The sequence below is a fragment of the Fusarium solani genome, assembly GCF_023522795.1.
Source record: "Fusarium solani strain SB1 chromosome Unknown bctg00000011, whole genome shotgun sequence".
Lineage (NCBI taxonomy): Eukaryota > Fungi > Ascomycota > Sordariomycetes > Hypocreales > Nectriaceae > Fusarium > Fusarium solani.
This window is the reverse complement of record NW_027072149.1, coordinates 2,201,027-2,213,059: the sequence shown is the minus strand read 5'-3', so window position 1 is coordinate 2,213,059 and position 12,033 is coordinate 2,201,027. Positions and strand designations below refer to the sequence as shown.

Below are 12,033 nucleotides of genomic sequence, written 5' to 3'. Positions count from 1 at the left end.
ATCCTATCATGTCGCGTGCTCGTTTCAAGGAGCTTGGCCAACGGCCTGGCCCACAGTGTCATCACTTGGCATGTCGCGAATCGCTGTTATTCCAGGTTCCAGGGGAAATCAGGAACAGAAGGGCGGCAGTTGGCATTTTTTTTTTGCTTCTCGTATTTAAAATGAAGAGAGGGCCTTGATTCATGTAGGTGCCGTCTACCGAGAGCCAGACCAGGTTGGGATGAAGATCACGAGGGCAAAAATAGAGGGTCGTTTGAAATCCGAGCACCGGACAGCACCGAGCGTTCGGCGACCAGTCTCGCTAAGGAATGCTGACAAAGCTTATTTTTTAGGGAGGGAACAACGCTAGAATTTCGGTGCCTGTGGGGCGAAGTCGGAAAAGGGCCCGCCTTGGCATAAAATTGTGCATCCTCTTCATCCCTTCCCCTCCACACCCATGCCAGATTTGAGACAATCTCGTTCATCGGTGAGAAAAAGGGAGGGCAGTTCAAAGGCGTTAGATGTCATTCTTTGGCGCCGAGACCCTGACGCAGAATGAGAAACACCGAAGAACCAACACGTCTGCTGCAGCAGAAAGAGACACCTGGCGCGAGGTACCGCAGCCATGTATCAGCGCCAATGCGGGACAGCCCGCGATGGAACCTGAGCCAAGACTGGAAAGAAGAAGGAAAAGAACACCAAGGATGGATCCTGGTCATCGAGATGGAGATGCACTGCCGCTCGCTCTTTGGGTGATTGCTTCTGGGTCACTGCCGAAATCCCAGGGCGGGATCCATTTGCATCCATCGCATCGCGGTCCGCCCATCACTGATCATCAGCGGAACCCAAAACCAAAACACCTCACACAGCCCCACCAACACCAGCCCAGCTGCGGCGCCGCAAGAACAAGCCTTTTACGGGTGATCCAATAGATGCAAGCTTGTCCATCCTTTGTCTGTGTCTGTGTGGCGATGCACAGCACTCGATGCACTTTACAGCATAGCTCCGCGGCGATGCACTGACAGTCTAGAGCCCTACCGCGGTCCGCAGCGCAGGGCAGGTTTTAGATACAGTGGTGTCATTCGGCGGGCCTTCTGCAACGAGTCAATACCCCCGAGCACCCAAGTTCCCCGGGCCGCCCTACACCTGACAAGGAAGCCAAGAGTAAAGGACGGCAGCTGGAGGACAAACGTTTTGCCAGCCCCCGTCCAGCATGAGCATGGCATGGGCGATGGGGTCATGATTTGCTCGTATTTCGTCTCTAGCCTGGGCGTTAGCTGTGGCGTTCTGCGGGCTGACCCTCCCCAAGAGAGGGTGCAGCATTGGAACTCATTGTTCGACAGAGCGCGCCGAACCCTTCTCTGGGCTGCCGATCAGCCGACCCAGCGCAGGGAAATTAGTCAAGGCTGGTAGCCCGTACGGTACATACGGCAGTGAAGGAGGAGGTCACTCAAGGAGACAGTGGCCCATTACTAGCATTTATTGTTACCGTATCACCACCACTACTGGACCCAGACCCCTGGACACGCGACCCCTTTCTCGTTTGGCCCGTTTACCCCACATTGTAGAGAGAATCCAGATCTTTTGCTTGTTCCTTTTTCAGCCTCTCTTGACCCCTTCTTCTTCCGTTCCTTTCTTCCCTCTTTTCTCTCTTTTTGCTGCCCTCGAGTTTGTCATTGGGAATACCTCCCCTCCCCTCCCCCCTTCAACCCTCCTTCTCTGTGTCTGCCCATTCAACCTCGCAGGCGCAAACAAAAATGTGCTTCTTCTTCTCCGTCTCGTTCGTCTTTGGCGTTTTCTTCGTGTCGGTCATTTCCAGCAAGCTCCTTCACCTATGGACGCACTTCTCCACGGTCCCTACCTCGGCATTTATCCTGTATCTGCCGACATTCTTCCTCTTCGACCTGATAGCGATATGCATTGCGAGACTTCTTTTGTGCCAGGGGAGGAGTCCTCTGGCTTGGGTGGGCTGCATCCTCGGTAGCCTTGCGACGTATGCGCGCGTCCTTTCCTTGGCAGCAGAAGAGCGACGACAGCTGACTTGGCATCTTACTCTTACAGCCTTCTAGCCATCGGCGGTTCCTCGTCGCAACTTGGATTCTACGCAAAGACCGGAGGAGAGCTCGAGTGGCGTGACGCGACAGCGTATGCCACCAGCAAGGAGGGACTCAAGGTTTTGATGACGGGCAGCTGGGCTGTTTTGGCTTCGGGACTCGTGCTCATCATCATCGCCTGCTTCGCCCACGGTATCTTTTACCGAGCGATTGGATCCTTGATGGGCTCAATCGGCGACGACATTGCCTCTGGTCAGTACCAATTACCCCCTTGTGAAGCTAGCGGTCGCGTGCTGACATTGCCATTTCCCCTGGTCTAGTCTACGGTTACTTCAAGCGACTGCGATTCTTGCGCCGCGGTCGATATTCCGCTCTTAAAAACGCCGACACCGACCTCGAATCGACCGAGACATTCTCCCTCGACGGGCGTTCCAGCCACGATCACCTCGACGGTCGTCATGGCGACCCCCACGCCCACGCCCCAGAGAAGCCTTTGACGCCACGAGGCAAGTTTATGAGGCTCATGTCCTTCATTCCATCCTGGGTCTACAAGATCATCGTGTCCGTCTTTATCGCCGTCGCCCTCATTCTGCGACCCGCCAAGCCCTACGATTACATGTCCATCACCCTCCCCGTGTCACTGCTCGACGTCTTCAAGTCGGAACCCGATTTCTGCACCGAGCAGCGCAAGCTTGTCGACAACCCTTTCCCCTTCCCCGAGCTCATTACGAACTCTACCTGGAGAGATGCCGACGGTGAATTCGACAAGGGCTGGTCGCCGAGCTGGGACCCGCGCTGGCGCAGCGATGCTTCTCTGGCCTACGAGAACCGAACTGTTGACTGGCTTCCCGAGACTCTGCCCCGTGGTTTCTTTAGGTGGGATCCCTTGAGGACTAAGAATGGCTACTATGGATCTCTGGGTGATAAGAAGGATGCTCTCTCCAACAAGTGCCCTCACATCAGGGAGCACAGCCCTTATTACAACCCTGTCAACGATCCGTTGAAGATCACCAACCTTGATACCGAAATTCTCCCCACTCTGCAGGAGGCTCTCGGCGATGGGTCTGTCAAGATCAAGCACGTCATGTTCATCCTCATGGAGAGTTTGCGACAGGAATTCTGGCCCCTCCAGCAGGGTTCCCACATCCACAACCTGATCCTGGACGCCAGCGACGAGAAGGACCGAGAGGCTGTCAACGAGCGCCTGTCGCAGCTGTCGCCGCACATCGAGAAGCTCACAGGACGACCCATGGGCTTCACCGATGCCAATGGCAAGGCCTACAAGACCCCCGAGTTCACGTGGCACGACACGGCAAAGGAAGGATATGGTGGCGTCAACGTCATCGGCGGCTACACCGCAGCCACAATGTCCACCAAGAGTTACTGCGCCAACCACTGCGGTTCTTATCCCATGCCTGTCGAGAAGTTTGACGAAGCCGATACCGACGCCTACCAGCCTTGTATCCCCCAGATCCTCGAGCTCCTCAACCGCGCCAAGGAGAACGTATCCTCGGACGATGACGATTTCAGAGACCTGCAGTGGAGGACCGCCCTCTTCGAGGCCGAGGTGGAGGAGTACGACCGACAGGAAAAGTTTGATGCCAAGCTGGGTTTCCAACACATCATCACCAGGCGACAGCTTGAGGAGGACTGGCGCTTCAACAAGTCGGACATTCTTTACCAGAAGGTCAACTACTTTGCCTACCCCGAGCCTGTCCTTATGCCGTACCTCCGCGAGTTCATCGCCAACACCACCGCCAACAACCAGCGCATGTGGATGTCTCACTTTACGAGCACCACCCACCATGCCTGGGATACACCCAAGGATTTCCCTCACCAGGACTACCTGCCCCATGGAAACATGGACAACAAGTGGCACGGTAACTTTAACAAGTACATCAACACCATTCGGTATCACGACGGTTGGATGGCTCAGCTTATGAACCTCCTCGAGGAGACGGGTATTGCCAATGAGACTCTTATCGTCTTTGCCGGCGATCACGGCCATGGCTTCCACGAGGACTTCAACAAGGAGGGCACTTATGAGAGCGCCCACGTCAGCAATTTCCGCGTCCCCATCACTTTCCGCCATCCCAACCTCCCTCGGGTGCAGTACGAGGCCAACACCACCACCATCTCCATCTTGCCCACCATCCTCGACCTCCTCATCAACAGCGGCTCCCTCAACAAGAAGGATACCCGCATCGCCTCTGATCTCGTCCAGGACTACGAGGGCCAGTCTCTCATTCGGCCCTACATCAAGAAGCAGAATGACCGACGCGCATGGACCTTCTCCGTCGTCAACTCGGGCGCCGGCATGATCGGCATCACATCGGCCGACGTACCGTGGCGGTTGACCATTCCCTGGACAAAGGTGTTTGAGTACCGCATCACCAACGCCATCACAGATCCGCTAGAGCTCAGCCCCGTGTCAGCGTGGTCGAGCGAGCAACTCGTCGAGGACGCCAAAACGGCCTTTGGCGAGGAGGCCAGCGCGTGGGTGGCCGAGGCGGTACCCATAGCCCAATGGTGGGCTTACGAGCGGCAACGACTCTGGCGGCATCACTCCCTGGCTTAAGAGCCTCGAAACTTTTTCCCTTGCATTATATACCAGGCGTCTCGGGGCGATCTGTTAATTCTACCCACGACATAGCAAGCAGAGTGGTAAACATCCCAGGATGGATGCTCACAACCTCCTCTCTGCTTGGCAACGTTAATAATCTCATTATTACTTTTTTTTATTTGTGTATGGAAAAAGCCAAAGGCGAGACGGGTTGGATGTGAAGATTAGATGGGAATTTTGGGGGCTTCGTCTTTTTTCGTCCCTTCGCTACCTTGATTCATAGGAGTTTTGAAAGGGATATCGCTACGTCATGAAATTTTTGGGCCTTTTTTACCAAACCCCCACAGTGTACAGCGAGTGAAGATGTCTTTTTTGTTGTTTTTGAAGATGCATATCTGGATTTTTGAGCATTTGTGTTGATGAGACGGTTTGCTGAGCGATGTGTCTTGTGCGGGAGTAATGGAGCGTGCGTGACAGTTGAACCAACAAGATGTGATTTTCTGGTGACTCAAACAATGCATTTGAATCGATTATTTGTTTTTATCTGCGAGATGTAGAATGCTAGATGACTGCCGAGGTAGCTTTACATGGTTTCTTTTGCTCTTCCACCAACGTCAAAGCGCGGCACTCACTGCCGAACGTCGATCGTCATCGTGTTGGTTCGTATTCAGATTCCTTCGGGAATGGCTTGCAGCTCGGCCCGAGACACCACGAGGCGTTTTCCCCCCTTTTTTTTGCGGAGAAGGGGCGGCGGTCTGCAAGGAGACCTTCGAGACAAGAAGATGCATGATGTCACTATGCACAAAGATGTCTGATCCTAAGATCTTGGGAACTTATTGGTGGCGTAGCCGAAGATGTGACGGAGATGGCTGAGACTTGAGGTGGTAAATGTATCAGGAAGTCTTGGATTTTTGTGGGATGGTTGTTCCGAGGTCGGTTTTTGTGACGAGTTGGTGATACGTGAGATAACTTGGATGGAGTTGTTCCTAGTTACTTGACACGGCGTTTGACTTTCGGGAGCATAGAAATGATGCAAAAGAACGAAAAGATAACATGCGGCATGATTTATGTATTATTGACGTATATGTTTAGTTGAGCGCTGCCACGCACTCAATCTCCAACTCTGCACCCAGTGGCAGTGCTGCAGCCGCCACGCATGTTCGTGCCTAACATCACTGTTAGTAATTGTAATACATAGAGGAATGAGAAATCTCACCGGCTTAGGATCAGAGGTAAAGAACTTTGTATAGGCCTCGTTGACCTTGGGAAGGTGATCCATGCTGGACAAGAAGATGTTGATCTTGACGGCTTTTGCCAAGCGAGTCCCCGCAGCTTCTAGGATGACATCGAGGTTCTTGAGAGCCTGGGTCTACAAAGCTCAGAGGTTAGCTCTCTATATATAGTGAGTGTGGACAAGTTTTAGAGCACCCACCGCCCGGTCGGATACGTCGCCCTCGACAAACTTTCCAGTTGCAGGGTCAAGGCCTAGAGAGCCAGAGCAAAAGACAAGGCCGTTGGAGACGATGGCTTGGGACATGAAAGGCGCCGCGGGGGGAGCATTGGGGGTGACGACGGCGGTTCTTGAGGCCATTTTGATGAATGTGTTGGCTGTTTGGAGAATGACGGGTTTGCACTCTGATGTTCGTTTGCCAGTCTGATAAAGACCTTGAGAAAAGACTTTTGGATGCCTTATATATGTGGGATTCATAGAAATACCCTTTTATAAGTTGTGGGATGTGATGGGCAATCATGAGCGAAAGCGGAGTAGTGCGCCGAACGGGAAGGCCACAGCGAAAACACCAAGACAAGAGATCGGTTCGCTGTCGCCTGCCCCTCACCGACTTGGCTTGCATTTACCCCATTATTTGTAGATCAAGACCATTGAAAGACCAACTATAGTTCATCTAAGGATAAGCAAAAGAGAGAGAAGGAAGTTGTACGCATCGGCGAGGTTGTTTAACATGCCGAGACTTCTCCGTCAACTCTCCGTCAGCTATTTTTGGAGCCGGGGGTATCTGATTGGAGCTCACTTTCACCAATGAGGCGTGAAGCCATCCTCTATTCATATAAGAATGCGTGGAATCAATATGAGATGTTTTGAAGAAGATTGCTTTCTTCACAGCTGTCGAAGAAGTCAAACTGGACTAGAGTGTAGCCGCAATAGTACCCTCCAAGATCACTGCCGCTCTTTACATATGTTATTTCTGTGATGTTATTTCAATCATTCCTTAGTCCTGGAATTCCTCCGGTACCGCCGCGTTCTTGACCATCGCGTTTTTGCGCCTATTAGGTTCAAATCTGGCCGCCTACCATCTCAGCAAGCTCGAGGTTGGGAGAAACGCATTGACTCCGAAGGCTTGTACCTTGCTTAGTTGCGGCTGAGTAGACCCATGGAACACACATAGCAGGCCTGACTTGGCAATTCCAGCGGTAAGATTATTGGGCTCAAGATTCTAATTTTGTTTCTGTGTGATACTGTCAGATGGTGCCAAGTGCTTGTCCAAATGCCACCCGTTTCCAGAAGACCAACAAAAGTGAAGCACTCACGTGCATCGTATTCACTGACCAATACAGACTCTTCCCAAAGGAAGCTAACGCAGCACCAGCTTGAATGACGTGGGGCATGAGATCACCAACTGGGTTCATCCAACGACCCAAACCCATCCTCATTTGAAGAATTTGCCGCCCAGAAACCCTTTTCAGTCCAGCATGATGCCATTTCAAGCGAGCAGTGCCCCAAAGGCAAGGCTGTGAGCGGACCTGCCTCGGCCTTGATCGACGGTCTGGTGGAGTCGAGTTGAGCGGAGTTTAAGCTCGATTCTGCAGTCTACACGGATAGCTATGCTAACCGCCTGGAAGCTACTCGTTGGCTTTCTGCTAAGGAAATTCGGTAGGAAATTCGGTAGGAAATTCGGTAAAAAAAAAACCCGGTAAAATGGTAGCAAAGCCTTCTTTTCTTGAGCGGGGGGCCACGTATATGTAGATGCCCAGCTCTGTATAAGTAGATCCATGTTGAGCTTCAGCAAGTGCCACAACCATTGATGATGGAGCCCTAAGCCATCTGTGAGCTTCCCATGTGCTACTATTACTGCGTTGAGGCTATGGGGCGAGGCACAGGCTGATGGTAAGCCCCAGCGCTAATAATGCTTGTTTGCCAAGGTGAACAGGGTTACACCATCAGATATGTACAGGCGGGCCAAGCCTTGTCTGTGTCCTGGATAAATAACCTGTTGCTTCCCGCGAAGGCCGTATCCTCAGACTTGGGACGCTCTATTAACAATAACATTCTCTGCTCTTCTACCGAACCTATTTTACAACCACACACAACCACACAATCGCTATGAAGGACATCGTGATACTCGGCGCCGGTCTGGCAGCCGCACCCCTGATCCGCCAAATCATGCTCAAGTCAGTCTTGCAGCAGGATAACCTCAGATTGACTGTCATCGCACCCAACACACACTTTCACTGGCCTATTGCCATGCCTCGAGTCATTCTACCCGACCACTGGTCTGAGCACAAGGCCATGTTTGAACTCTACCCTTTCTTCAAGGACTACCCCCCTGAGAGGTTTGAGTTTGTTCTCGGAGGCGCCAGCAGTATGGATCTGGAGGGAAAGTACATCACAGTTGCTTTGAATCGAGGAGGAGTGTACACGGTTCACTACGACACCCTTGTCATTGCGACTGGTTCGACTGCGCAGGACCATGTGCCGTGGACTGTCTTGGGCACGACGGAGGAGACTAAGGACAAATTGCATGCTCTATGGGACGATATCAGAAGATCTGAGACGATTGTTATCGCAGGAGGCGGCCCAACCGGCACGGAGACAGCCGGAGAGATTGCGTACGAGTACAACGGCGGAAAGGAGGTGTACTTTGTCTACGATGATGACCTTCCGCTTGGGCCGTCAACTCTTGACAGTGTGAGGAAACAAGTCGTCAAGGAACTGTCAAAGCTCAAAGTCAACCTCCTGCCCAAGACCCGCGTCACAGAAGTCACCAAGGACGGCAAAGACACCATCCTCCAACTCCGCCGAGCCGACGGCAGCTTCCAGACTTTGAGAACTCAGGCCTACATCCCGGCTACCGGGACGAAACCAAACACCGCTTTTGCACCAAAAGAGATTTTGGATAACCGCGGTTTCATCAAACAGACGAAGTATCTCCAAGTCGAGGATCACACCGATATTTTTGTACTTGGCGACGCTGGGAAGTTGGAGAGCAACAGAGCAATGTACGCCGACTCTCAGTGCCTACATCTCATAAAGAACATCCCCAGATACCTCAGCGGAGGCAAGATGACACCGTACAAAAAGAACCAGAAGGAGATGATGGCCGTCACGCTTGGAAGGAAACGAGCTACGGGGCAGCTGGGGAACATCAAGGTCTTGAGCCTGTTGATGTGGTATGCGAAGGGACGGTGGATGGGTACGGATTATGCATATGATCTCGCGGCGGGGAGAAGATCCTTGTCGACGGTACTGGAGAAGCGGAGGCGGTAGCAAGTGCAAGTAGTTTTGATGTTTGTTAAGCATGCTCTGTCAATTTATCCACACTGCTTTTCCGTTATGACTTGCCCCAAGGAGAAGGTAAGCATGGAGTTCAATTTTTCCTGGAAAGAGAAAATGTAGCATTTAGCAAGCTTGAGCTTTCTGTTGCTGCCTTCATCAAGAGGTTGTCGCGTCGACATTAGTCCACCTAGCCAAAAGCTGGCTAAAAGTTTCAGCCGTATCTAACTCCTCCTCCACCTCCTCATCGCTCCAGTCAAATAAGTCTTCATCATCGACTTCCGCCTTGGTACTCTCCACCTCAGAAGGCTCGCTGTGGCCCACCAGATCGTCTGGCGAGGGACGGAGCTCCTCGTCCGGGGCCGCACCTATAGGGTTTAAGATAGCCGAGACACTAACCGCACGCCTGAGGACCTGGTACTCGACCCCATACCCTGGGGTGAATGCCCCGTCATGTATTGGTTGTATGTTTGGTTTCTCCTGCGCATGTCTCCTCCGCCTAAAAGTAAAGAGCCTCTTGAGTGCCGACTTTTCAAAGAAAGGTTCAGAAGAAGAGGAAGAATTGGAAGACAAAGGCACATGTTTATTCCACATGGCCATCTCAAGCCTTTTACCCGGTTTGACAAATTGATGCCACAGCATGGGTGGAATCAGGGCACCAGCTTCTGCACGGATATCAAAGTGGCCATCCGTGATTTCATGCTGAAGGTGTGCATCCTTGGCTTCCAAGAGGCAAATCTGCTGCTTTGCGACCTATAATTGGGTTAAAACACTCGCATGCAATGGAAGCATACCACTCACCGGCCAGTTTTCAAAGTCTTTGTATGAGAATTGCCAAGTTCTAGCGATAGGATCGGTCAGATACACCACCTCTTCATTCTGACTGACAGCAACAAAGACAATAATATCGTCTTCTCGAGTCTCTAGAGCCAGATAGCTCCGCGCTCGAGCATCAGCCTTTCCCGACTGAGCAACCAGATCTTGTGCCTGATCTCTCTGTTCAGGCGTCAAAGCTAGGAACTGGTCCCACGCAGAGACATCCCCGTTTTTGGCGGCCAGTTGTATGCGCTGCATTATAGCCTCTCGTTTAAACGGAAGACGTCGGGGCTCGACCCCAGGCAGGGGTAATGTCCATGCCTCGATATCAAAAGGATCGTCAGTATCTTTCTCATCTTTGATAGCCTCGGTGTGACGGTCAAGAAGCATGCCAACTTTACCAAAATGACTGGAGGATGGACGACTGTTGCCATATGGTAAAGTTGAATTCAGGTCTCGGCTAACATTCTCTTTATCCACCAGATTTAGAGATCGGGTCGATGTGACCAAGGTGTTACCACGAGTTGTCTCTTTCATGGTGTCGTCACTGACATGTGAACGAGAAGACCCCTTCCTTGAATCCTCTGCAGGGCGGAATAAGCTTCCCGGACCTGGGAAGGATGGAATCTACCGGCTGATCAGTGTTAGAATGAAAGATGAGCGAGAGGGGACATACTTGGACCAGGTTCGTGGCTAGTGCAGAAACTTGGGTTTCTTGAACACCTCTCTGATCATTACCAAGACCCTTCTCCTCATGTTCGAATCTGGCAGTTTTCTGACTTGCCGCTAGAAGCGGTTCACTTTTCACGTCTGCCTTTCCCGCATTCACTAGGCTCTTTCTCTGTCGGCGCCCCTCCAGGGCAGCCTTTCGGCACACGGCTCTCTGGGCAATCAGCCGTTCCGCCACGGCCTCAATGGTCGACTCGTCATCCAAGTTCACGACCTGCTTAGGAGATTGTCTATGTCTATTTCAGCACGCCATCTTATGCCACCCCGCGACAACCTACTGTAGGTGAATCCTTGCAACAGTTGCGACCTGCAGATGCAGCAGCAGGTCCATCTTCAACCACCTCAGCTCTTCTTGGCAGGCCTTGACTCTTGGCTCAACCCATGGCCACTTCATGTTCCAACCAAAATGCGCCAGACGGGTCGCCGTTAAGTCGCTCAGACCGACATTCCTGGCGATCGCTTTGCCCTTAGTCGATGGGGGCGCCGATGCGCCGACAATAACGCGGACTATTCCTTGATAGACCTTTTCGCAGCGACGCGATAGTGAGTAGATATCGTGACGGCCCTGGTCTGTAAATATCGTGGTGCCGGTGAACCTTGATCAGAAGACGTATTTTTAACAACGGCTTTATCTGCATTGAGCATGTCTTCAAGCTGTTTAAGCGTCGAAGCGGTAGACGCGACATCGAAGGATAGTTCTCGCAGGCGGTCCTCGGCTCCTGCGACGCCTTCAACGTAGGTCTGCAACGTTGTTGCCAACTGTAGGCCAAGATCTACCACGCCGACAGCTAGACCAGCCGCTTCCATCTTCTGGGGGTTAAATGGTGATGAGGCCTGAGACATCATACCACGTTTGGGCGGGGGAGTTGATATTTCCCCCGAGGCTGAGCAGCATCCTTGTTGACCAATGAGATTGAGACGCCCACCGGTGGGGATCTGGACTTGTCAACTCGTAGATCAAGTCAGCTGGGCTGTGATTTACGGAGTCCTTTCTATTGCACTCCTGCAGTAAGGTATATAGCGAGTTGGCCAACTAGCTGGAATATGCGCTACTCAAACACAGCCTCAACACAATGGAGAAATACAGCAGAAGTCATCTGCGAGTTTTATTATACACTGAGATATCTCGGAAAAAGTAATTGTTCAGCCAACCAACCAACCAACCGCAGAGGACCTTACACCGTTTATGCTGGTACTCAGAGTGTCCCGCCCCTACTTGTAACGACCATCTCTACTCAACACCCTTATTTGGAACCAGGAAAATAGTACTCATCGGCCTCATCGTCCTCATCATCGCTGATCGGCGGTCCGACCCCCTCAATGAGAAGATGTGAGTTCGTGTCTCTCTCCGTTCCGTACGCAGCATCAAATCTGGCTCTGGC

At 52.1% G+C, this 12,033-nt stretch overlaps 4 protein-coding genes across 4 annotated transcripts; 2 read left to right on the top strand and 2 right to left on the bottom strand.

The window, feature by feature from the left end:
- Window positions 1-1,736: 1,736 nt before the first annotated feature.
- Window positions 1,737-4,611, top strand: MRS44_015833 (uncharacterized protein; the record flags this gene model as incomplete). The annotated part of the gene is made up of 3 exons (XM_046270288.2): window positions 1,737-1,972; window positions 2,041-2,285; window positions 2,354-4,611. The coding sequence occupies 3 exons, from the start codon at window positions 1,737-1,739 to the stop codon at window positions 4,609-4,611; spliced, it is 2,739 nt and encodes a 912-aa protein (XP_046130011.2).
- A 1,073-nt stretch (window positions 4,612-5,684) lies between these two features.
- MRS44_015832 (uncharacterized protein) lies at window positions 5,685-6,187 on the bottom strand (the record flags this gene model as incomplete). The annotated part of the gene is made up of 3 exons (XM_046272183.2): window positions 5,685-5,762; window positions 5,813-5,965; window positions 6,029-6,187. 3 exons carry the CDS (start codon window positions 6,185-6,187, stop codon window positions 5,685-5,687), a joined length of 390 nt encoding a protein of 129 aa, XP_046130012.2.
- A 1,749-nt stretch (window positions 6,188-7,936) lies between these two features.
- Window positions 7,937-9,100, top strand: MRS44_015831 (uncharacterized protein; the record flags this gene model as incomplete). The annotated part of the gene is made up of 1 exon (XM_065619371.1): window positions 7,937-9,100. One exon carries the CDS (start codon window positions 7,937-7,939, stop codon window positions 9,098-9,100), a length of 1,164 nt encoding a protein of 387 aa, XP_065475443.1.
- Window positions 9,101-9,265: 165 nt separating this feature from the next.
- Window positions 9,266-11,494, bottom strand: MRS44_015830 (uncharacterized protein; the record flags this gene model as incomplete). Its single annotated transcript, XM_065619370.1, has 5 exons — window positions 9,266-9,859; window positions 9,908-10,549; window positions 10,599-10,881; window positions 10,930-11,216; window positions 11,273-11,494. The coding sequence occupies 5 exons, from the start codon at window positions 11,492-11,494 to the stop codon at window positions 9,266-9,268; spliced, it is 2,028 nt and encodes a 675-aa protein (XP_065475442.1).
- Window positions 11,495-12,033: the final 539 nt, after the last annotated feature.